Source organism: Piliocolobus tephrosceles, chromosome 5 (assembly GCF_002776525.5).
Source record: "Piliocolobus tephrosceles isolate RC106 chromosome 5, ASM277652v3, whole genome shotgun sequence".
Taxonomy (NCBI): domain Eukaryota; kingdom Metazoa; phylum Chordata; class Mammalia; order Primates; family Cercopithecidae; genus Piliocolobus; species Piliocolobus tephrosceles.
In genome coordinates this window covers 84,153,268-84,180,176 of record NC_045438.1, presented here as the reverse complement: position 1 = coordinate 84,180,176, position 26,909 = coordinate 84,153,268, and the positions used below count along the sequence as shown (strand labels likewise).

General features: G+C 40.3%; 1 protein-coding gene across 13 annotated transcripts; it reads right to left on the bottom strand.

The window, feature by feature from the left end:
* Positions 1 to 219: 219 nt before the first annotated feature.
* Positions 220 to 26,909, bottom strand: CNR1 (cannabinoid receptor 1). Of its 13 annotated transcripts, XM_026454529.2 has the most exons (5): positions 25,382 to 25,926; positions 23,839 to 23,876; positions 10,868 to 11,029; positions 8,009 to 8,199; positions 220 to 5,730 (listed from the first exon to the last, which is right to left on the bottom strand). In XM_026454529.2, exon 5 carries the CDS (start codon positions 5,665 to 5,667, stop codon positions 4,249 to 4,251), a length of 1,419 nt encoding a protein of 472 aa, XP_026310314.1. In that variant the 5' UTR covers positions 5,668 to 5,730; positions 8,009 to 8,199; positions 10,868 to 11,029; positions 23,839 to 23,876; positions 25,382 to 25,926; the 3' UTR covers positions 220 to 4,248. The 13 variants fall into 13 exon arrangements, with proteins under 13 accessions (XP_026310314.1, XP_031791381.1, XP_023060940.1 ...); XM_031935521.1 differs by lacking the exons at positions 10,868 to 11,029; positions 25,382 to 25,926 and adding an exon at positions 26,750 to 26,909; XM_023205172.2 differs by lacking the exon at positions 10,868 to 11,029 and having other exon boundaries at positions 8,057 to 8,199.

Genomic DNA, 26,909 nt, shown 5'->3' with positions numbered 1-26,909 from the left:
TTTTAAAGGTGTAGTAGCCTTTTCTGCTTTATTGTGTAAAAAATAGCTTTTTGTGTGTTTTTCCTATGTTAAAAATAAATAGATTAATCCAATATGTACCCACTTGTCAAGTAAAGTTCTAAGTGCTTTTTGAGGAACAAATTAGTTCGGCAATCTTTTAGAAATTAAATCCTTAGCATTTTGCCATCAGACTACGAAATAAGGCAGAATTCAAAGGCATTTTATGTTCTTCATGGTAATCTAGAATTTTTATTTGATTCCAGGTAACTTTGGACAATAGACATGATGAGATGTTTTCTCTTTGAATAAGTAACAGTTTAATTACATCACTGAAATAAAATATACTGTGGGCTTAATACATTGTAAATATTACAGAAGAAGTACTACTTTGCTATAGTAATTTAACAACTGAAGCTACATTTAATAACAATCTTACCAATACTTGTATACAAAGTATTATACAGATTACTAACGAAGATTTTGTAGCAGTTGCAACAATGTTACCAGCTCAACAAACATCTAACAATACAATATTATTCTAAGAGGAAAAGTAATAATGTTAGATTTACAGACAATAAAGAGTCATGTTTTCCACTTGAAACATTGGAAATAAATTTGAATCCAGATACAAGAAAAGGTTTCCTTTCTTGGGAACTCTGATCCCCAGTAGGCCTAGTACAGTCAATTTACATGAAGACAGCTTTTAAGATGCCACGGCAATGTAAAGAAACTCTCCCATCTGAAAATTACTGATTTGTAGGCCACTGCTCAAACATCTGACTTTTTAGAAACCTATTTACATACATTCAGCCCAAATCAGTAGATAGAATGTTTTTTTTCTATATTACAATAGGCATTGTTAACATTTCATCAGAAGGCCAGTGCAAGACAATTAATTGTTAATAGCCATTGCCCAGCATTTAGGAGATTTCAAAATATCATACAAATATACAGTTAGAGTGTGAGAAATCTAATTGTGTGCATGATACGAGTGATCTCTTTTATGGACATGAAATGGCAGATATTAATCAACAGGACAGTAACTAGAGCGCTACTCATTCAGGGCCTAATTCTCATCTGGTGATTGGGCCTATTTCCTGCAGAGTGGGTTTAGGCAGCAAAAGGTCCTTGGCATTTAATACCAGATAGACTTAACTCGAAGTGCCAGAGAGGCTTGGAAATCATCTCAAGTGTAGGACAGATGTCTACAGCATCTCCCAGATCCATATTCTTTCACATATATTTCATACAAAATAAATCAGAGGTTCCTCTTGGAGGCAGCCCTACTTGTCCAAAATGAAACATTCTAGGACTGATTCATCATGACTCTGAGAAAAAAAAAAATGAGCAGGTTGGGAATTTGGCCCTTTCTGAAGACATGTGTGATGGTACAATGCATGGTCAGGGTAAGTACATCATCCTCAGAGGAAAGTAAGACACCTCTGATGTCAGACCTTATAAAACTTACTGAAATTTAAATCATGATTAAATTAATGGAGTTAATTATGGGGCTAATTAATGAGTGATATTAACAAATGGTCATTCTAATGAGTATATTCATTGGGGACAACATTTTCGTCACTTGGGTTAAGAAATGATATGAAAAGTGTCAAAGTGAATCTAACTAGTTTTAAACCTTTTAAATGAAGGTTGCGTAACATACGTGATGATACTTCACGGATATTTCTTAGAATATCAATAAGCACCAAGTTTAGTGCTGTCAGCCCCATTGTCCCTTAATTTATAATATATGATTTAGATCTTGAAAGCACAACACACTATAAAATCTACATTGCATAAGCACAAATGCAGTTTCAAAAATGAATCCTGAAATTTTTCTACCATAACAAGAATTTCATCTCTACTAGCTCTTCATAGCTGTGAAAAGAGCATTGGTACTGGCTGGTGAGCTCTGAAACATGTGGATTAATATTCAGGATGATGCTGGACAAAAGACTGGCAATTCTTAAATGGAAACTAGACCCTGGTGAGTCCTTCTTGTAAATAATCTCTCCTCTCTTTAGAAAGAGATCTTACTAATCCCTCTAGCACCCTGAGCCTTCATCTACATATGACAGAGAGGTAAAGTAAGGGAACCAGCAGGCAGATTCAAGGTGTGCAGATAGACAGTGCAAAGTATCTCACAAGCCACATCCTGCCTTAGAGCATGAACTGCAAGAAGGGGAATTGCCCCATCATGCTGCTTGGGTATCTCGAGAGCCAGAAATCACCAGATAGATGCCAGCTCTCTACTTCACTTCAGACTATGTAGACCTTGGGGCCTTGTAAGAGTCATGTTTTATCTGTATAAGAAGAGATTATAAATACAATTTGTCAGGGTTAAGTAGATTCTTCAGCAATATCATTCCTTACTGGAAAAAGGCCCAACAATGAGCACCCATGGCACCATTAAGGGGTATGAGACCAGGGTGTAAGAAAGCTGTGTTTATCTGCATGCTTCAGTGTATCATGCTGACCACGAGCAAAGGAGAGGTCTGTTCCTTAGCCCAAATCTACCAAGACAGAGCTGGGTGCTCGGCTGTCACCAAGGACATGTGGGCAAAGCACAGATGCAGCATATCTAGACCTCAATCCCAAGTGTGTTGGCTCTTCACTGCCGTTTTGTGTCTCATCCACTGTCGGATTCAGCCTTTCTAGCCACATGGGCTGGGTGTGATAGTCCTACTTTAACATGATGTATATAGTGCATACTACCTACACACACAATTGAAAAATGTTACCTTTTTTTGTTGTTGTTTTTTAGAATTGTCTTCCTTTTAGTGACTGACATCTTGCTCAATATTTGGTGCTCAGAAACCAAAGTACTCTCCTTTTCCGGCAATAACACTATAAATACAGCCCTTACTTGCATGTCTGTCATTATTTCTTGCTAAACACTGGTCTTATGTAATTCCTAAAGGTCAATTTAGTAATACTTGATCTAATCTCTTAAGGAGGGATGGGGTGAAATTTCTGAATGGTTAGAGTCAGTATTTTTATCAGTAAGATTACGGGAAGAACTCAATTTTAGAAACTGAATCCATGTGCAAGAGTGCAGCAAGTGGTAACAGTTTATACTTGGTCACAGTTTTCTCACTTTATGACATTACTGTAACAGTTACAGGAGAGAAACACACATACACACATTTATATTCACACTCACACACAGTATAATTTTACTGATCCAGACAATACTTCTTTTCAATTAAAAAAAAAAAAAAATGAAGACTGTTGTTTGGCCACCCAGGCATGAAATCTACTTAAACCTGGAATATAGGAACACAATACTATTCAAGTAAACAGCAACTGCACAGTGATAACAATATACATTAAGATTAACACATGCTGTCTTAAGAGATCCAGTAATAGCTAAAGACTAAAGAAAGTCAGAGATGTCACTCAAAAATGTCAATATGTTTTCTCTCTTCCGTTCTGATTATAATCCATTAGAACAGCTATAGTCCAGAAGATAATGTGTCTTCCTATGAAAATGCAGGGCTAATAAATTTTTAAGTATGAATGAATTCTGCTCAATATTTTGAAGTCTTCAAATTCTTCTTGTTGAGGTAACAGAAAAATAAACCTTTATGGTCATTTCAGTGTCAAAATTAAATAGAGATGTTTGAAGAAATATTAAGGTCTATTTCTAAAGTTATATCATGGGCAATAATATAGAAAAAAAGTGCTCTCATTGACATATATCCGCTGCTTGTCCATTGTTCTCATAGAAGTCTACCTTTCAGTTTTGCTGAACTAAACAAATATTAATAGCACATAATAAACACTGGTAACACATCTCACAGGACATAATACATTTTACAAAATATCTCTACTTTAGTACTATAACTGTTGTAAAAATGGACATCTCTGATACTACGGACAGTGACATTTCACATTATAATGAAAGTTGTGGTTACAAAGGCATTACTCATTTGACGGCATTTTTCAATGGGTACTTAGACTTCCAATTGTGTAGCCAAAGGCTTTCCTCCTATTTCATTGAGACTTCGAAGGATCGTTCAGTCACTTAAGCAACAGGCTTTCTTCACTGTAAACCCCTGGAGAATGGAGTTTGAGTACCTAAACTATGGAAACATTAGCAAACTGATAAGTGATCATGGTGACAATCACCTTTTCACTGAGCGTGGTAAACTTAAAAAAATATAACCGAGAAGACAACAGACTCTTCTAGATTTTGAGCTTAAAAAAAAAAAATTCTTTTCCTGTGCTGCCAGGGAGGCATCAGGCTCACAGAGCCTCGGCAGACGTGTCTGTGGACACAGACATGGTTACCTTGGCAATCTTGACCGTGCTCTTGATGCAGCTTTCTGCGGCCCTGTGAACACTGGCTGCGTTGTTTGCGTGTTTGTGCAGGCAGTCCGAGTCCCCCATGCTGTTATCCAGAGGCTGCGCAGTGCCTTCACAAGAGGGAAACATGCTCCGGAAAGCGTGTCGCAGGTCCTTACTCCTCAGAGCATAGATGATGGGGTTCACGGTGGAGTTCAGCAGGCAGAGCATACTGCAGAATGCAAACACTGTCTTAATGAGCTTGTTCATCTTCCCAAAGACATCATATACCATGATTGCAAGCAGAGGGCCCCAGCAGATGATCAACACCACCAGGATCAGGACCAGGGTCTTGGCTAACCTAATGTCCATGCGGGCTTGGTCCGGCCGGGTCACCTGTACCTTCCCATCCTCAGATGTGTGGATGATGATGCTCTTCTGGGTGCCACGCTGAATCATGCGGACGGCATGGCTGTGAGCCTTCCAGAGAATGTACATGTACGCATACACGATGAACAGAAGCAGCACGCTGGTGACCCCGATCCAGAACATCAGGTAGGTTTCATCAATGTGTGGGAAAATGTCTGAGCAGACAGATTGCAGTTTCTCACAGTTCCAGCCCAGGAGAGGCAGCACAGCAATCACAATGGCTATGGTCCACATCAGGCAAAACGCCACCACAGCCTTGGGCCTGGTGACGATCCTCTTATAGGCCAGGGGCCTGTGAATGGATATGTACCTGTCGATGGCCGTGAGGAACAGGCTGCCCACGGAGGCAGTGAAGGAGGCTGTGACCCCACCCAGTTTGAACAGAAACACATTGCGGCTATCTTTGCGGTGGAATACATGGAAGTCAATGAAGCTGTAGACAAAAATGACGCTCCCCAGGAGGTCTGCCACCGCCAGGCTGCCGATGAAGTGGTAGGAAGGCCTGCAGCGGAGGCTGCGGGAATGGAGGATGACACACAGCACCAGGAGGTTCTCCAGGACCGTGAAGGTGCCCAGCGTGAGGGACAGGACCGCAATGGCCAGCTGCTGGCTGGGGTTCAGGACCATGAAGCACTCTATGTCCATGAAGTTCTCCCCACACTGGATGTTCTCCTCATTCTCCTTGAAGGATGAGAGAGACTTGTTGTAAAATTCCGTAACGTTCACCTGGTCTGCTGGGACTAGCTGGGGGTTGTCTCCCGCAGTCATCTTCTCTTGGAAGGGACTTCCCCTAAAGGAAGTTAAAGGGAATTTCTGTGGGAAGTACCCTAATTTGGATGCCATGTCACCTTTGATGTCTTCGTACTGAATGTCATTTGAGCCCACGTACAGGAGGTCAGTGGTGATGGTGCGGAAGGTGGTATCTGCAAGGCCATCTAGGATCGACTTCATAACCTTAGTCTTTGATTAGGCTGAGCTCAAAATGACTGAGAAAGTGACCCCCAGGGGGCAATCCTAAGAGGAGGGAAAACAAATAAGCTGAATGGTGAGAAACAGGGAGAATAAAAATAAAGAGACACTATAAATGTGGCAAATGTACTGTCATGGCAACTCATTCCTGTCCTTGAACAGTAGGAGGTCAAGTCCTCATCAGATTCAGTCAGCAAAATGAGTCAGTCACTCAGAGAAAAGCTCCCCAAAGTTCGGGGATGGCATGACACACACCAGAAACATATGATCTTTTCATTATTTAAACCCTCTGTATTGAAGTCAGTGTGTGAATCCAGGAAGGACCTCCAGGGCCTAAATGAAATGTTTCTTGGGGGCAAGGTCCATTGCATAGTCACATTAGGAAGTGTTTAGCACCTGGCTTCTCCTATCACACACACATGGTATCCCCGTGCTGGTGGGGCTGGGGAGAGCACTGATGTGTCACATGACCACTACTCTTGGAGACCTCACCTTGTCAGACTAATGAGACTAAATTTAAAAGGCAACCAAAGAATAAGACAGTGTAGAATCAAGTGGTGAGTTGTGTGGTCTGTGTGTTACATGTAGGGTGGGCAGGAGGGAGCTAGTGAGAACTCAGGAAGCTTGAGGCCATGTGGGGAGAGCTACTCCTCAAGACAAGTTTCTTCACCCAGAGAAGGGGAGGTCTGGACTGAGCCATGGCTGACATGAACTTCTAGGATGTCTACATCAAACAAGAAAAATGTCACAAAGACTAAACTTGCAATGAGGCATATAGGAAGACTCAGTTTTTTTTTTTTTTTTTTTTTTTTTTTTTTTTAATACAGAGTCTTGCTCTGTCACCAGGCTGGAGTGCAGTGGCATGATTTGGGCTGACTGCAGCCTCTGCCTCCCCAGTTCAAGCGATTCTCCTGCCTCAGCCTCTCGAGTAGCTGGGACTACAGGTGCACAGCACCATGCCTGGTTAATTTTTGTATTTTTAGTAGAGACAGGGTTTCACCATATTGGTCAGGCTGGTCTCAAACTCTTGACCCCAGGTGATCCACCTGCCTCGGCCTCCCAAAGTGCTGGGATTACAGGCGTGAGCCATTGTGCCCGGCCAAGACTGAGATTTTTAACAGCGGGGAGGACGGACAATGGAGGAGGCCTCCTGACAGCCTCCCTCATGAGCAGGTTGGTGACACAAGTGTGCCTGGTGACAGGAGACAGGCCGGAGAGTGTCCAAGGATTTCCATGTGAACAGCTAAGAGGAAATGCCCAAACTTTAAGGCTCCTCAATTCTAAGCTAAGCAATTTGGTTTTATTTCAAAATAAACAGCCAGAGAACTGATCTTACTATTTATAAATCTTTGTTTAAAATGTGGGCTATTCATTTCTTTAGTTATTTTTAAAAAATTAGAAGTACAGAGTGATATCTATGACAATTAAAATAATCATTACAACAATATATTATTTGTTAATTGGCATTTGTTGTTCCTAAAACATATCACACTGTATGAGGTGGGGGGAGAGACAATCATTATTTTAGAACAAATTTTTAACATGTTGAACTAATAATAAATGAGTTATTAATTCAGAGACCCTACATATCTGAATTAATAATTCATTTATTCATGTATTAACAAATTATGGAACATCCACTATGCACTTGTATTATGTCTAGCTACTGTACTAGACACTAATGTTGACAGCATCAAGAGAGTCCCTGCCCTTGCCCAGGCGCAGTGGCTCACGCCTGTAATCCCAGCACTTTGGGAGGCTGAGGTGGGGAGATCACGAGGTCAAGAGATTGAGACCATCCTGGCCAACATGGTGAAACCCTGTCTCTACTAAAAATACAAAAAATAAAAGTAAAAAATTAGTTGGGCGTGGTGGCATGCCTGTAATGCCAGCTACTCAGGGGGCTGAGGCAGGAGAATCGCTTGAACCTGGAGGTGGAGGTTGCAGTGAGGCGAGATCATGCCACGACACTCCAGTCTGGCAACGGAGCAACACTCTGTAAAAGAAAGAGTCCTTGCCTGCATGAAGGATATGGTCTAGCAGAGGAGGCAGGCAGCTGACCCAGAAATTAAAAGAAAGCATGGGGAGAGCTACAACTGGGGAGAGCTGCAACTGGGAACATACAGGATGCTCTGAGGATGCCCAGTCTAGAGGGCTGAAGGGGCTTCCCCAAGGAAAAGATATTTATGCTAAGAACAGATAGCATCAGTGTAGGTAGGCACGGAACACAGAGTCAATGAAAATAATTTTATGTAATACCCTAGTGCCATGATTCTTAAGAACAGTAATTGGGAACAGGCATAAAGTGCTAAATGCGGCCCACCTTCCCACATTCTGCCACCTCCACTTCCAGGATATCATCACTGCTCACCAGAGTTAGGGCCCCTGCTTCCTGACCAGTTTTCCTGCCCTTCTCTGGTCCTGTTTCTTTTTGATCAATTGCCACACAGCTGTGGGGGTGATCTTCATAAATGTATGCTGATTATGTGACTCCCCTCTTTCAATCTCTTTGCCCTACAAACTAAATATAAACTTTCACGCAGTTTCCCTTTCAGGCCCAGGCCCTCCAGACAGGCAGGCAAGCTCGTCTGCCTTCTATGTTTCCGTCCAGCTGAGCTCCTTTCCAATTCTGACCCTCAGGCTCTTGTCCTTAATCCTCTCCACATCCTGTCTCCCTAAACAGGATGGCTTTCTATCTCCCACCTACAGGATGAAGTCTAGTAAAAAGTTTCCTGTGATCTAGCCCCTGCCCACCTCTCCAATCTTCTTCTTGCCAGCCCTAGCCTTGCCACTTGGGCTACACCAGATGAATTTTAGTTCCATGAACACAACAAATTGACTGCTCTTCACCTCGGTGCTGTTGCTCCCATTGCCCCTTCCACTCCTGCCTGGTCAACTCCTTCCCATCAGTTTGATGTCACTTCTTGCCATTGCTCCCTGCTTCCCACGGCGATGAACACCCTCTCGGGGCTCCCAGAATACCCAAACAGAGTTCTATCATGGTACTGAGGAGATTTTCTAATACTTCTTTATGTTTGCATCTGTTCCACTACTTCCTCCCATCCACTAGACCGTAAGTTCATGGAAGATCTTACTGGGGACTTGATCTTAGTATCTACTCAGCATTTAGTAGAATGTCTTGACACACAGAAGAAGGTTCCAAATAAGCTGGTTGATTGGATATATGTATTTCAAAACAGAACAAAAACAAGAAGCTCTTTTCTACCCAAGGAAGGGGAAGGATTCTGCCAATGCTGATAAAAACAAAAAATGATCATGTAACTTGAATCAAGGTATCTAGCCTGGAGAGCTGCCCAATCCAATTGTGGTAGAAATACGCTCCACTTAGGGAAGGTTATTAGCATTTTAAATGAAGCTGCCTATATAATTATCTAAACTCTCATGGAATGAGCAGTATGCAATAAGCAACTTTGGCTACAGAGAGGCAAACAAGAATATTGGCAATGCCATACCAAATGATGAACAGAGAAAGAGCCCTCAGCACTAATATGACAGGTAAGCCAAAAGGCTCCCTTAGCTCCTCCATGGTTGTGTAACTCTTTTACAAGACCACTGTAGCCTGTGACAGCAGTAGGAGGCACTGCCAAACTGAGGGCCCCAAATCTCCCATGGGTAACTTCTATCATCACTAAGAAAATTGAGGGTTGTTTTAGTCTGGGCTTCTGAACCAGTTCTGCACACCTCTCCTGCAGATGGGATTCTTTGTCATAGAACAAAGCAGATGGGAGCCATCACCTACTGGACCAGAGGCAGGAGCTCCAGGGTATAAGTCACACAGAGGCACCCAGTGTGCTGGTACAGTCTGCTAACGTCAATCAAGTCAGGGCAGTGTCTCAGGGGCAAAGGCTAGCAGCTACAGAAATAAAGGATGCAGAAATAAAAGACCAAAGGCCAACAGCCAAGCCAGTTGCCCAGTGCTTCCTGGCTCCTTTATCTAAAATATCTCCTGAGTTCCTAACCTCAGCCAAGCTCCAATGTTAACTCTTGAGTATCCTTAGGTTCCCCATTCATCTGTCTGTCCGTCATATCCTTTCTCATATCCTCACTTCTTTTAGAACATGCTCTATATGTCCCACCGTTCAGCTATTTCTCAGGAGTCAACTCTTGCTCTTTGCAAACTTATGTTTGCTAAACAATGCCATTTACATATGGAAGTTTTCATCCATAATCAAAGGGACACAGAAGACAGTCACAATATATGAGAGAGCTGCTCCTTACACAGTCCTGACACACCCACAAACCTAGCTTTTGCCTTTCAACTCCCACCCATACTTAAACACCCAGCTTACTGGCCCTGACTTGCTGCTCTTTGAATATACCATCATACCTGCACTTCTTCCTCCTTCACCTTGCCCCTTATTCCATCTGGATACTCACTTCCAAGCTCTCTGCCTACTAAACTTATCTTTCCAGGTCTGTGCCAATGCTACTTCCATGTCTGAGACCTTCCTGACCAGCCCCTCCCACTGGGCATAACTAGTTCCCCAGCTCATCCCTCTATTACAGGCCTTATCATGTCATGTAATCAAGAGTTCATATATTTATTTCCAAAACTAGAATGAGATTTCCAAACACAGAATGGCATCTTTTTTTCTTAAGTGGTTTACCAGCCTCATAGCATGATAGCAGAGAGCTGAGTTCCCACAGAAATGTTCACCTGAACCTAATAAAATGGCAGTTGAATTTTTATTAGGTGGTACCTTAACAGTGATTTGCATTAGCCTTTTTCTCAAAATTAGAGGACAGAAAAAGTAATTAATGCAATAGACATTTAGCCTGAAAACCAGAGTTTGAGCCTCCGTCTCCAAGTAGCTCCTGGGAGCCATTCCAGTTATCTTCCCATTCCTTGCGCCATCTTCCCTCAATTAACTAACTCCCCCTTTACACTTTCCAACTGGAAACTAGTTTATCAGAAATTTTGATTGTCTTTATGTATTAGATATACAAGATTCAAGATTCAAAAGGTAAAGAAAGACATACAGAGAAAAGTCAATCTTTCTCATCCCTATATGCCAGCCACCTAGTTTTTTTCCTCAGAGGCAAGGAATAAGTTTCTTGTTGCCTCTTCCGGAGATACTCCATGCATATTCAAACAAATCTATGTATTTACTCTCTCTCTGTTTTCTTTTTAGCAAATAGTAACTAACATTATTATACATACCTTTCTTTTCCACTTAGAAGTACACATTGTGAACAGTTCCATATTAGTATATAAAACCTCTCTCTTCATTCGGCTGCCTTAAGGATCTGTTAGATGAATGTGACCAGCCTCCTACTAATGGAGGTTTAGGTTGTTTATCATCTTTTGCTATTAGAAATGATGCTGCAATAAACTGACTCCAACCACATCGTTTTTCACGTTTCTTATGGTATTGTGAGTAGTCTTTCTAGTCACCTAAGTTCCTAACTTGGACTTACTATGACAGCTCCTCTCTCTTGACCTCTACAATCAGGTAGACCGCTGAGTCTTGCTGATTTTCCTCTTTTAAGCATATAGAGAGAGCTTCTTATGGACTGATGACACTGAGCCTATTACATATATCAATTCCCTTATTTCACAGTGGCCCTATGAAGTAGGTGCTATTATCCGCATTTTCAGATAAAAGGCACAGAGGGTAAGTAACTTGCTATCGGCAAAGCTAGTAAGTAGTAGAGCAAGGACTGCAACCAGATGAGGGCCACATTTCAAGCCCTTAATAGCACCATGTGGTTAGTAGCTACCATACTGGACAGTGCAGGTCTAGGGCCCTTGCTTGTAACTTTTTTTGATACACCGTCTCTCTAAGCTAAGGCAGGGATATTACCATCTTCCTTGTTTTCTTCACTGATTCCAACCAGTCAAAGCACCTGGTCAATGGAATTAGGAGTTAGCAGACCAAGATTGGTGTTAGATGGTACTTGGGCAATCAGTCTTTCTAAGCCTCAGTATTTCATCTGTAAAATGGAGATGAGGATGATGACAATAATGCCTAAATCACAGAACTGATCTGAAATTAAATGAAAATAAATGCATGTAAAACAGTGCCTGACACAAAAGTAAGTCTTCAATGGGTATTATTATTATCATTACTTAGTATTATGGTTCTTTGCTATATACTATATACTAATTATATTGTAAGAATATATTATAATAATATAATATGTACTAATTAGATCTCTAGAATGTTCATTGCCTTAATTATTCAATCTTATTTTTGCCTCAGCACTTAAAATATGAAGCAAATAGTAGATACACAGACATGGGTGAGGGATGAGGAACCTTTATTGAATGTCTATTATATACAGCCATTTGAGAAACTTTACATATATTCTATCATTAAATTGTCAAAGCAACCCTATTACGTGCTTATTTATAATCTCCATTTCACCGATGAGGAAATGGAGGCCATCAGATGTTAAGTAAATTGCCTAGAATATGATGGATTTGCAGATGAATCAAAGTTCCTCAGACTCCACAGTCTGTTTTTAGATTTTATGTGATGATTTCAGAATTAACAATAACTAGATTAAAGCCATTTTGCATCTTTTATTTGTTTTCTGGACTCTTAGAAACGTAAATTAAGGCATTTTGCCAATAGTGATTAAGACTACCTGCTACTAAATCCCTATTTCCTATCAAAGCTCATCTAGGTAAGTTTGTCTACTTGCATGGCCCTAACGAGTTAGAATTTAGTCACTATTTGGAAGAGCTATAAAGCTTCTTGAGTGAAGACAAAGGATCGCATACCTTATTCCAGTAATGCAAAAAACATGTTTCTGTGACTTACTTTAGATTAAGATCACCGCAAGTGTGATCACAATTTCCCATTTTAATGCAACCAAGCACTCTCATTAAAACAAACTAGCTTGTTAAAATCTAAGCTAGGGCATGGTGTGGTTATATGATTATAGAGTAATTTCTGTCTGATATAAGCCAATTTAATTAAAGAATACAGTTAAAAATACACAGAATTCATGTAGTTCAAAGATCTCAGTAATGTCAAAATACTACTGTGCACAGGCTATTTTAACAGTTAATGGGATCATGGCAGGAACACTGCTCTCTGCATTTTGATAATTCTTTCCTTTATTTCTACATTTGGATTATTATAGTAATTTCCACCTTATTATTTTTTGCATCAACAGCTTTCTTTGAGAGTTCATTACTAATATGGCTTAGGCTTTGGGGGATGTAGCTGCCATTAATTTTGTTTTTGTTTGCTACTGGGAAAATCATAATTGGAAATTTCTAGCAAGATGTGTAGATGCACCTATTAAAGAAGCAGTTGGTTTTTATTACAGTTATGGTAAAAGAATGATTGAATGACATATAAGGGAATTTTCCTAGAATTCTGCCTTAAAAAAATATAGCCAACATATTCTAACAGTGTAAGCTATATAAATCATGACTTCATAGTAAAGATAAAAATATTTTAATGTGTTAAATCTATTATTTTAAAAATATCACTTCCATTTTTAGACTAATAATATCATCTATTCTTTTTGTCTATTTCTCTATATGCAAACCTGCCTCTCCACTACCCCCTTCCAAGAAAACCATATCTATCAGCTAGCAAGCTATGGTATCATCAAAGGAATTTTGTGGGTACGGCTGCTGCACAAAGTTTTTTTTTTTTTTTTTTTTTTTTTTTAATGTTTATCCAGAATCTTTATTTTTATTTGTATGACCACAAAGGGTTTAAAATGCTCCATGTGTTCTAGGCTGAAAACACTGCAGAAGTATTGGAAGGACTGGTGCTCCCTGATATATCATAGAGTGCTTTAACCTACCATACTTCTCTGATATTCTAAGTTTCTAAGTGCTTTAAAGAGACAATGCCTGGCACAGTGTCTACACTGACAGGAGTCCAGGATGTCAAATGCAGAAGTTCCAGGCCCTTGCTTAACCTGTTGTTTTTCTACTTTGTTGGTTCTGTTGTTCGCTTGGCTGGCCTCATAAAAGAGCCTTGTGAAGAGTTCAAGAGAATGCAGGTTCCAGTGGATATGTTTGTTGGTTATTTTCCATTCATTTCTGGGAACAAGTCTATTTTCTACTAATTTGATCAGGAAAATACTGTGCTAATGTATTTCTCTGAAGTTAGTAGGGGAAATTTTAGTTGACTCTTATAACTGCATTATGTCTAAGTCATGTTGTCAATATACACGGCAGATGCCATAGGCCAACATCATAACTTGATGAATGATGTTTCCACTCCAGTTGAATGTGCAATGAGTCTTTTCTAACTCTTACCTAATCATTAGAGTTTTGGAATTATTAAAGAAGCTTGGTCACTTTTCCCTCATCTTCTTCAGCAAAGTGAAATGATTGATTGACTTAATTATCCTGATAATTCAGGCAAAAATACATAATCTTTCTTTCTTATATTAATGTCAGCTCCTTTTCCTACATATGCAAGAAAATTCCATTATATTGGTAATGCTCAATTGGCTCTCATACCTTCAGTTCTTCATATACTTTGTAACATAAAATAGAAGTTATTTAATGCACCATTTTCTCTAGTCTATTCTTTACTAACACTATATGAGTGTTACTTTTTCATAAAAATGTATCAATTGATATGAACTTGAGACATTAAGAGACTTATAAGACTGTATTAGACTGTACTTCTGTTCAAATTTGATGTGAAATATGCCAAAGATTTCACATTTAGAGGCTAGTTAAAACAAATTCAGGGCTCAAGAAAATGATGTCTTGCAATTTCCTTGGGTTAGACACTATGTGGTGACGCTAAAAAAACAAAGCCTCTTGAATTAATGATACAAATAAAATCATTTGTTGTTTTGTATAACAAATTCCATTTACTATTTAATTTTGCTCTTCTGTTTAGCTGTTTCCTCTGATTAAGAGTGCTTTGGCATTTTTCTTGAGAGAGAGATCTTTTCTACATACTGGGTAAAGAAAGTAATGATTTTTTTTTTATTTTTTGAGATGGAGTCTCGCTGTGTCACCCAGGCTGGAGTGCAGTGGAGTGATCTTGGCTCACTGCAACCTCCACTTCCTGAATTCAAGTGATTCTCCTGCCTCAGCCTCCCAAGAAGCTGGGATTACAGATGCACGCCACCACACCTAGTTAATTTTTAAATTTTTAGTAGAGACAGTGTTTCACAATGTTGGCCAGGCTGGCCTTGAACTCCTGACCTCAAGTGATCTGCCCACCTCGGCCTCCCACAAGTGCTGGGATTACAGACATGAGCCACTGTGCCCGCCCGGAAAGCAATGATTAAAGCAGCCTTCCTCTAACAGAGAACATGCAAAGTTTTCAATTAAGTAAAAGCCATGGCCATATTCAAAATACTCTATAAAACTGTCTTTATCTTGCATATGAGATTTGGTCATTAAAAGAAGGAGATATATTATTCTGGTCCACAAAATATGTAGAAGCTAGTAAATAGGCTCTTACTTTTGCAGTTCATTATCAAGGAGTACATAGCAAGAGTGAAAAGTATGCTACATGATATCCTATTGTGCAGCACACCTTTCACAGTTTCTTCTCTCTTCATCTATCAATGAAGGCATATTTTCTCTTTGAGTCCAAAAGCATACAACTGGCAAATAAAACCTAAGTCATTTTTGCCACTGTTTTGTAAGTAAGGGAAGGTATTTTTTGGCTTCATTAGTCAATTGTCAGGAATATAGATAGTAATGACACTTTCCACAACACCAGTGGGACATGAAGAGGGCACCTTCTTTACGTCTGAATGAGACATGCTTATTATTAGTAAATGAAAGCTTCACACATCCATTCCCTATATGGAGAAATTCAAACACTGAAAATCACTCAACTTCCCACCATGAGCCACGTGGTTTTCTTAGACCAGGGAGAAGACGACTTTCTGTGGCCCATTCCTAAGTTTCTGGCTGGAATCAGGTAGACAAATTACATAAACCCTGCATCATTTGTTGTTCCGACAAATGAGTGACCGTTACCATCTCCTGGTGCCCAGTGGATGTAAAACTGCGTTACTACAGCAATGTGGCTGATAGATATAAAGTTATAGGCCTTCAAATGTTTGATTTAACACATTTTTATTGGGCATACAGTCTGTGCCTGGGATTGTGGACATTATATTCTAAGACATAACATTTTTCTGTGACAGATGACCCCCAAAATATGTCCATGCTTCACACCCATGTAAGCAACATAGGTCAGGACGAGAAAGCGAGGGAAATGGGTCTCCCCTCCACCCTCCACCTCAAATACAGCCCACCCTTCTGTCTTCCTTTCCCTAGTTGAAAGAGTAGAATAGGTTATAAAAACATATAAAGGGAATATATTTAATCATCAGATAGTATTGGGCTGTGTAAATTCTCTTTCTCTACATGCTTTGAGGTTTTCTCCCAGGAGAGGTGATGGGCATTGCTGAGCCATCCTGTAGTTGTCTTCATTGCGTCTAAACCCTTCAGACCATGAACACCTTGAGAGCTGGGAACTATCTTATAGGTCCTTTGCCTGGCACAGTGCCTGGCACAGAGTAGGTATTCAATACCTGTTTACTACGTAAATGTTGGTATGCATCAGCAACATGGAAGATCCAATGTAACAGAACAGCTTTTAACCATGGACAGTTTTTTCTGGCATAAAGCCACCTGATCATGAGGGCATTAAACCTGAATCTTGGTCTCATACAAACATCCATCTGAAAAGTGTCCAAATGGGAAAATTACATTAAATCCATCAATTATTTACCCTAGGATCTCTTATTTCAGTATCACATAGAAATAATATTGATGGCAAGTGGAAGTTATGGGCTAAGATCAGGTATTTACTTTTTATTCCAATTCTTGTTCGGCCTGAGTATATATTATGAACTGCAAAGTTCAGCCGCATAACAATGACATATCAAGAGGTCTTTTGTGACATGCACAACCTTGAATGAATCTTAATTATGTGCTGTTGATAGACCTTTAAAGACAGTATATGACATTACTATTATAATGGACTTTTTTCTTCCTTCAAATGTACGTTATTATGCATTTATGTTCCCAAATGGGTTTCTCCACTTGCAAGTGTGTTTCTAAAACAACTTCTCAAGAGAAGTCATAAGAAAATTCAACCACTAGATGGAGTGGCTTTTATAAGCCCTCAGGAATCAATTTGTTATTCTATTCGGTGGACATAGTTCTTGCTTTGGTTGAGCAACTTCTCCTCCTGCTACAACATTTTATGTATTTTACAACTGAATTAATTAAAATACAAATAGGAAAATATGTTATGGAGAGTTAAAATGGGTTATTACTACTGCCTACGAAAACTAAATTTCTAATTACTTTTCTGAGGCAAAAAGGCATTGAGAAAATTTAATATATTGACAAAAATTAATTTTGAACATTTGGAATTCTGCCTCAAGAAAGTAATTAAGAATGAGAAAATGAAAGCAGTTCTACCTAAAACAAATACATTTATACCAAGAGATGTTAAAAGTAAGAGGGGTGGTCTCAGGAACCCACAATCAATATTAATAACCAACTCGTTCTATTTTATAAAATATTCAGCTTTCCAATTTCCAAATATGAAATCATCACCACCGGTCCTAACTCTGTGACGAAAAGAATGGAAAATTAATCTCCTATTATTGTAGGGACTAAACTGGAATACTTAACAAGAGAAATGAATCTTGGTTCAAATATTCATACAAATTGAGGACATCGTGACTTTCTAAATAATTCCATTTCCTTCCTATCATTCTCTCACTAAAACAATTTTAATTAAGTTTTTATTATTGTGTAAATCCAGGGTTTCCTTCAGACATTATTTTAAAAACTAGGTACTTATGTATCACCTACTTTAGTTGAAATGTTTAGGAAATTTTCTGTGTGTGCTAACAATGCAAGACATAAACAGAAAAATATGCTTTCAAGATGTAAATAATTACATACAAACAGAACTGGAAGAACGAGGTTTCAGTAGCAATGCAAAATGTGCTTTGGAAATGTAGTTGTGATTAAGAAGTATGTATGCAAATTGGATGCAAGTGCAGAATTTTTATGCCATTGAAACCATGAGGCTGTTCTATTGTGTTCATTCAGGATGGAGCCCTTCTTAGGGTTTGTGTGATACAATTAAGAATTAAGAGATTTCAGGAACTGAAAAGTGTTCAGAAACAGGGATGTGAACATAGTGAATTAGTAAATAAGACAGGTACTAATGGGCTGGAAAGTATAATGTACATCTGAAAGACCAGTCTGAGAAGTTACACAACGGTTTATAAGTGCATGCGGGGTTAGTCTACAGGTCAGTGGCTCTCAAAGGGTGGTCTCCCAACCAGAAGCACCAGCAGCATCTGGGAACTTATAAGAAACACAGATTCTCAGGATCCAGATCAGATCTACGGAAACACAAACTCTGGGGCTGGGGTACATCTCCATTCTTAGCAAGGCTTTTAGGAGATTCTAGCACATTCTGATGTTTAAGATCCACTGTGAAAGATTATGGAAACATATGAAAAGGACTAAATGAGAAGGGGAAGTAGATTTAACCTTTAAGAAGAACTAAGGTTAAATAAGAAGAAGGAATATTCTATAAGTATAGGTTTTTAGATCATTGAAACAGATTGCTATGGAAGCCAGCTCAAGATAAAATAACCTCCCACAGAAGATCTGTATAACCAAGGTATTCCTATTTGGAATAGAATAATGTCATTTAGCCAGAAAACAAGAATTAAGAGTGGAGAATCTCTCCAGTTTTTTTTTAGTCTACAATTCAGGGCTTCTCTGGACTTTTTCAGGAAACTTTTTTATGTATTTTGTCCAGCAAAGGAAAGTGGCTTCAAAATGTAATGTGCACTGATATAATATACAGATATATATTAAGAACTCCACACCATTTTCTCCTAATTCTACTTACAAAGGCTATGCAAAGCTTTATGGGATTGCTAAGCCATTTCCTTCACCACCACTGTGAAGGAACCCATGATTACTGAGCGTAACAAGAAAAACCTAAAAGTAATTAACATGTCAGCTTATTTCTTTTAAGCTGGAAATACTTGTTTCTGCTCTTCTTTTTCCCCAAACCATAAAATACTACACCTTAAGAGATGAACCCAGGAAAGAACAAACTAAAATGAAAATTTTGCTGTAGGCCCAAGTAATACAGATCTACTGCAAATTATTTTACAGAATTACTCTGGTAATTATGCAATTTACACTTCTTATAGTGGACATATTTCAAAAATACCTAAAAGTCACAAATATTTAGAAATATATCCCAAGGCACTTAAATATATGACTCTGGGCAAACTGTTCTCTCTCTCATTATTTTGTCAATAAAAATGGATCAGATGACTCACAATTAGTTACTTTAGCTGAGGACTATAAGAATTCAAAGATTTCTCCCTTTTTGTTTATAAGACATTAGATGTCATTTCCAAAAGTAGCTGTGTATCTTCCAAAGTCAAATTCCCACATATGCAGAGACACAAAATTCTTTGGCTAATCTTGCATTTATTTTAGTTATATGTTAAATTGTCTGGCTTTCGTTTTTCACATGCATACTGCCTGCTCACCACAACTTGTACAAAAGCTAAAGAAAACATTTAGCAAATTCTGGTAGCAGTGCATTTCAGTGAGCTGAAAATTGGATCCATTTAGCTAAACACCATGGAATAAACCAAAATACTCAGTCATAGTGGCATTAAGTCCCTCGTATAAAGAATAAACAAATTTGATTTATTTTTAAATATAGGTGAGTTAAAAGCAAACACAAGTGACAACGGTCTAGTACCTAAATGATGTTTTTTTTTTTTTTTTTTTTTAAAGATCAACAATTATATTGGTTAACTTGCTATATTAAAAACATCATTTTTAGGCCGGCCATGGTAGCTCATGCCTGTAATCTCAGCACTTTGGGAGGCTGAGGCAGGCGGATCACTTGAGGTCACGAGTTCAAGACCAGCCTGGCCAACATGGTGAAACCCTGTCTCTACGAAAAATACAAAAATTAGCCAGGCATGGTGGCATGAGAATCGCTGGAACCCAGGAAGTGGAGGCTGCAGTGAGCCGAGATTATGCCACTGCATTCCAGCCTGGGTCGACAGAGTGAGACTTTATTTCAAAATAAATAAATTAAAAATAAATAAATAAAAACATCACTTTTAGCTTCTTGACCCAAAGAAATCAATGTTATGAATTATTAGTACAAGTGTCCGTATAAGTAGAAATTTATTTAAAACAAACTTTAAAAATGGGAGGCGGAGCTTGCAGTGAGCTGAGATCCGGCCACTGCACTCCAGCTTGGGTGATAGAGCGAGACTCCGTCTCAACAAAAAAAAAATAAAAAAAAATAAAAATAAAAATAAAAAATGTTTTTTTTTCTTTTTTGAGGCAAAGTCTCACTCTGTCACCCAGGCTGGAGTGCTGTGATGTGATCTTGGCTCACTGCAACCTCTGTCCCCTGGGTTCAAGCAATTCTCCCACTTCAACTTCCCAAGTAGCTGGGATTACAGGGACATGCCACCATGCCCGGCTAATTTTTGTGTTTTTAGTAGAGACAGGGTTTCACCACGTTGGCCAGGCTGGTCTCGAACTCCTGACCTTAAGTGATCCATGCGCCTCGGCCTCCCAAAGGGCTGGGATTACAGGTGTGAGCTACCTTGCCTGGACTAGAATTTGTTTTTTCAAAAGCATGTTAGAATGTATCACCAACTTGAATGTAACACTCCTTAAAACTTCACTCAATTTTCGGGACTCATATTGATTCCAATTTTCTTCTCTAAAATTATGATTTAAAAGAATGAATAAAGAAATGGTGGAGGAAAGCGGGGGACCTTCTCAGTTAAACATAAATTTTGAAAAACATAATTTCATAAATAATTAATTCAAATAAGAGTGGAAAAATAAGACATTAAGTAGCAAAATATTGTATTTTAGGGAAAAATTATTTGCCATTTGTGTTGAGAGAAAAGGCAAATTAAATTCTTGCATTCAAAAAAATGCAAAATGTACTTTTGGAAACATTCAAAAATATAGAATATTATGCAATAGCACAATGGGTTAAAAAAGAGTTTGCTCAAAAACAATGGTCTCCATCCAACCAGTCTCTACATATTCAAAAACAAAAGAAAACAAAGCAAAGAAAGCAAAACTCTGAAAGCTTTCCTAAAGTGCAGGTGTGAACATTTCTCCAGCTGGGGCTAAAATAGAATTCATAGTATTCCCAGAACAACTGCGATGACTCTGCCATGCCCATTTGCTCAGGTTTTGGGAGTAAACAATTCTTCCCTCAAAAACCCATGCAAACTACGAACCTCAAGAATTCTATGATGATTAAGTTATTAGCTTAACCTGTCCAAGTGAAACTTTTAAATTAGAGGTTATCCATTATTAATTAGTCTATATGGAAAATACTTCAAATATATGGAAAATATCAATGGAAACCAGATCAAGAATATATTTATACATGCAACTAACTGTCCTCTAAACTATTATGAAAAAATGTACTTTTTTTCATTATAAGGCACCTTGTTTAATCAAGAAATATAACCCAGGAAAGCTTTTAAAAAATATTTTGATAATTACTAAAAGTAATTACACTACTTTATGTCATGACTTTGACCTCTTATTACCAATATGTATTAAACATACCTCTTATCCATGTGAGGAAGTTTGAGATGGAAGTTGCTCTAACACCAAACAATTTCAAAAGTAGCAAGAGAGGTGACAGGGTCCACTAAAAATCACTCACCTTACAAACCTGCCTCCCTAACAAATTTCCTATAGTTTTAACTCACTTGTGGTAACATTGTAATGTTATATAAAAAATATAACTATCTTAATATGCATTCTGAGATGTAGTAATAACCTTCTGTATTTTCCTCCAACTTGTATAGCCCTAATTTCCAAAAAAATAATAACTAAAAAGATTGGCTAAAAAAAAAACTGTCTTAAACCCATCAGTGGTCATGATAAAATTATAGTCAAATGTGGTGATGGTCATCCTGGTATATTTGCAAGATTCTTAGAACACATGGCACTGGCACGGATTTCCACCTATCCTGGAAAACAAGAACGGCCTTGTTTCCATTCAAGGTGGATATCTGTCTGCTTTAACTCTTCAGTGTCCCTCTGCACAGCTGCGTGAATGCGGACATTTCCCCAAATTTGTAGTATTTATTTAAAATCAGAATCATATGTTCAAATGTGTAAAGGCAACATATTTAAATTTTTATTTCAGTCATGATTTACATCTATAAAAATGTTTATACATGTAAATAAAAGTGTGTTTATATGTCCCGTTGTCCAAAATTATGCAATATATACTTTGATACTATACATATATTCTGGGTGAAGTTATTGCTTCTTTTAATCCAGGAAACATTTTGGAAAAATCTGAATTTATAGAGTCAATCCAATCTAATCTAAGAAAATACAGTGAATTAAATGCTTATCAAAGCATTAAAGAGCAATTCGATGGCAAAGAGCTGAATCCCCCAAGTCCCCAAAAATAGCATTCAGGCAGCTACAGTATCAAGTTACCATTTCTCTGAGAATAGGATTAGGAAAGAACTGGAGAGTCAGGGAAGAAAACATGAAGTTAAAATATTGGCAACACAAAGTATATAAACTGATTTTGATTTCTTCTTATTCTTTGAGTTCTCTACCAGTCTTCAGTATATAAGAGAAAAATCAGCAAAGAAGGCTGCCTCTCAAAATACAGATATGCAGTATGTAAACCTGGCCCTAGCACAGTCTTTCAAACAACGTTGGGTCCAGGTTGTTTTAGAGCCAATAGCAGAATTATAACTCATTTAAACCCAAAGCCTGGTTTCGCTCAAACTATTTGTCAGTTCAATTAGAAAATGATAAATACAAAAATAGAAGAAACAGACTTACACTGGTGGAGGCATGACACCCTTTGCAGCAGGGAATGAAAGGTCTTATCTATGTTCTTTATGAACTGAGCTAATATGGAATTTGGTAAGTAAGATGGAGCCTGTCCCTTAGGTTACTGCCTGTTATCATGCTTTAATTGCTTTAATTAGCATTTAATTCACTGTATATTCTTAGATTAGACTGGATTAACTTTATAATATAGATCAATTCAGATTTCTCCAAAATATTTCCTGGAATAAAACAAACAATAACTGTCACTCACAATTCTTATAAATTCAAGAAGCTATAACCAAATCTTTCATTTTGCGAATTATGTGTCATTAGGTATTTTCAAATTCAATTTGTTACTCTTGTTTTTGCAGCATTCCTGGATAGCTAGTTATGGGAAATAATCCCTTATTAGGCCAACTGTTTTCCGGTAAGAAACATCTGGTAAGCGTGGTGAACTATAAACTGCTATTATAAATTCCATCTCATAATAGTTTATTCTTACACAGCAAAGTATTTGAATTCTAATTCCAAACACTAATATGCAAGACAACCAAGGAGCCTGTCTAAATTTCCCGGTGGTTAATGTTAATTTTGAGTCAAAGCAAAGAACAGTGTTATACGACTGTTTTGAAACAGTTTCTCAGGCTTTACCTTAGTCATTAATAAGCTGACACTGCATACTAAACACTTATCAACACAATCAATGGGGCTGCTTCCTTCTTTGGAAAACAGGTAAACCGAATCAAAGAGTTTTCTTTGGGAAGAGGCTGAAATATGCCACAAATATAGTGGTTCTTTTGAAGAATTTCATTCCCAGCAGTCTCATCTTGGTAACATTTAACAATTTCACTATTTTACCATTTTGAAATGCCAAAAAGAACACACTGATCCTGCAGCTAGGCTTATTAGAGAAGAGCAATCTCACAGGCAAGACAGAGAGGAACATGGTCCACTGGGAAATGGGTAACAGAAAAAGACAGAAAACAGTGGATAACAAACAAAGCCAAGCACTACTTCAATGTGAGATCTGCTTTTCATCAGAATTTAAAACTTTACACACTAAATAATAATAATCACTTATGGCTTATTTAAGGTTCTAGTCATAACATTCTTTTTACATATACATATATTAATGCTATTAAAATTCAGGGGCATGAATATCTAATTTGCTTTCCTAACAATGAGTATGCAAGCACAGTCACTTTATTCTTGAAAGGCCAGAATTGAGCATTTCCACCTTGTGGCATCATTTTATCCCCATGGACACTTAGAAACACAATGAGACCTCTCCCCATCAGACACTTGATACATACCTCAGCCAAGAGCGCTCCTCGCCTGGAGTGGGAGACATCTTTGAAACAAAAAGAGTCGGTTTACAGTAAGTTCTCCTGATAAGCTAAAATGGATTAGTTTTATAAAACCATGTCCAGCATCAAGCCTATTGCCCCACTATGGTAACTGTCACTGAGCCTACAAATAAGTGCCTGTAGTATGCAATGTTTAAAATTCTGGAGGTGCATGTCTTCTGCTCATGTATGGATGTAATCAGAGAATAATTTATCTCACTTAAGAAACTCTACATGGCCTTTTATTTTTATAAAATTGCTCTTAACTGAGTTAGAGAGCGGGGGAGGGGGAGGAGTACCAGGGAAAAAAGGGACAGAGAAAAATCAATCAGTGTATCTTCCCTTGCAAACTGTCAGTAGGGTAGGATTAGAAAAGCAACACTTTAAATCAGATAAAGTCCTACGGGAACCTTAAAGGTTGGTTGCTCTGAGCTTCTCAATATTCTGCAAAATAGATTGATGTCAATGGTGACCCCACTAATACTCAGTGTCCACTGAGTTTCCTCTAAGAAATTGCATTTTCCCCTTTGTTTGAAAGATATTAACTTAGCAATAAAAATGAGGAGAAGTTATGGGCCCCATAGAGATACATTTCAACACCTTTAAAACCAGTAAATCTGTTCTAATCTCTTATTGGATTACATGCCCGAGGAGGCTTAATATATCAAGAAATCAACAACAAAGGCAAGAACAGCACTTATTTGGAGGAAAATAAAAAAAGATGGGAGGCAAAATGATTAACACGTTACTAAACATTTTTTTTTCTCATCTGTTCAATTTTAAATCTCTGAGAGACAATCTATTAAAATTAGAAACGTGCATGTTGCTTTTAAACTTTCAAATGACCAAATGACAGTTTCTCACATCTATTACAGCAAACATATTTGTATTTGAGAGGTGATCCGTTTATGATTTGTAAGCCTTAACAAGGAATGTCTTTTAAAAATGTAACATTAACTTTAGTCATCTAACGGCTAGTTCTGAGTTAAATGGCTCCATCAACACTCAATTTTAGGTATTAGTTACATGGACATTTGTTTTTCCTCAGAGCAGTGGTTCCTGTAGCTTTTTCTTTATCAAAAGTTTATTATTTGACATACATCTCTTTATATGACATTTACTATTTTACATTAGTCAGTTTCTAGGTTTGCAGCAGAGATCGATGTATTTCCCTGGGAAGACTTAGTAGATAATATGGTTTATAGGCATTCAGCACAACTCAAGCGCCCGTTTTTCAAACATGCACAATTACACATTTTCTACAAACAGACATCAGTGCATACAGAGCCAGGTGCACACACATTCAATAAATAGTAAATGGTAGAAATCTCCAGAAGTAGCACAGATCACAGTTAACAGGCTGGGGCCATACAGCTAAGTAAACACCGACGCACGATTCGCTCACACGGAATAAGAACTCCACGAAGGACACTTGGGGACCACACTGGTCATACCCGAGGGGGCGGGAGGCGGAAAAAGTATTTCCAAATGTAACTCTGCCAGGTCTTACCCTTCGCATCCCCTGGTCCTTGGGACAGAAGCTCCCTTGGCACCTCTCGCCCAGCTCAGGGACTGGTTGTCCGCTAGAACGAAACGTCCCCCACTGACTACGGAGAGCTCTGCAGGGAGCCGAGGCCCCCGCCCGGGCCAAGGGAAGGCGCTGGCGCCGCGGGAGACAAGAAGAGGCGGAGGCGGAAAAGAAGTGGAGAAGCAAGGGATGGCAGAGGGAGTAGCGCGCGGGAGGCGGCGCCGGCGCCGGGCTGCTGGCGAGGCGGGGTGGGGTGGAGCGGGGTGTGCCTCTGGCGGGCGGTCAGCAAGTCAGTCCGTCCGCGCGCCGGCGTCCCGGTCTCCAGCGCCCGCCCGCGACAGCGACCGGGACTGGCGCCCCGCTGCTCCGACCGCCGGCGAGCCTCGCCCCTTCCCCGGCTCTTCACTGGGTCCTCCCGCGAGCCCCGCCTGGCCCAGCGTGGGGCCGCCCGTCTCCGCCAGCCCGGGCGCCCGTCGCCTCGTCCCGCTTGCGCGGTCCCTGCCTCTCCCTCTGCTCGCGCTGTCTCTGGCTCCCTCTCGCTCCAGTCCCATTTATGAAGCGCGGTCCCATCACGTGTTAATGAGCCTTTGTCCTGCCCTGGCAGCGGCGGCGGCGGCACAGACCCCGCCGAGGGAACTGCGCAGGGAGGGACCTGCGCGCGGCGCCCGCGGCTCCAAACTTTGCTTTGCACTGGGGACCCGCCGCGTCGCCAGCCCTGGGGCCAGAGGGGACAAGCCTCTCCGGTCCCCGTCACCTACTTCTCTCCTCCTCCTCCGCCGCCGCCGCGTTCCCGGAGGCCCCCGCTGCCATGACCCCGCTGTGCTCCGGGATACCCTCACACCCTGGCCAGGCCATGTAGGGGCTCGTGCCTCCGCCGCCCACGACCTCCGGGCCATTAATCACGCGCGCCCGGACAACGCGCAGCGCCAACATCTTGCGCGGGGGTCACGTCTGGGGCAACGGGCTGAGCCGGAAGGGGAAAGGGAGCGGGAGCCCAGAGGCCGAGGCGTGCCGGGCCTGGGGGTGCGGTCTCGCGCCCCCTCCCTCCGCCCAAGGCCGCGGCAGCGAGCCGGGGCCAGGCTGAGCTTTGGGACCGCGCTGCGCAGCCCCCGAGCCGTTCGCTACCTGGCTGCGGCCGCGCGGCCACCTGTCCCCCGCCCTCGGGGCGCCGCCCAGCTTCGCGCTGGGCGCCTTCTCCAGCGCCCACCGCCCCCTGCCCGGCTCGACCACTCGGGCGCGCCCCGCCCGCCGGTCCCCAATGCAAACAGTTGGGCTCCGTAGGCGGCTGGCTCCGCGCCTCCCGGCCCGGCGCGCCCCCTCCCCGGCCACCCGGAGCTCCGCTCCTCGCACCTTTTCGCTGGAGGAGGACACCCCACTTCAGGGCCGGGCTGGGGGCTCTGGGACTCGGGGGCGGCCGCGGCGGGCGTCTGGGGAGCCGCGGTGTGCTCGGCGACCGCGGCAGGAATTAGGGGACATGCTCGTTAATTGGTTCCACTATCAGCCGCCGTCT

Coding starts and splice junctions, on each gene's coding strand:
- CNR1 (XM_031935521.1), bottom strand. CDS start 5,667: ATGAAGTCGATCCTAGATGGCCTTGCAGATACCACCTTCCGCACCATC.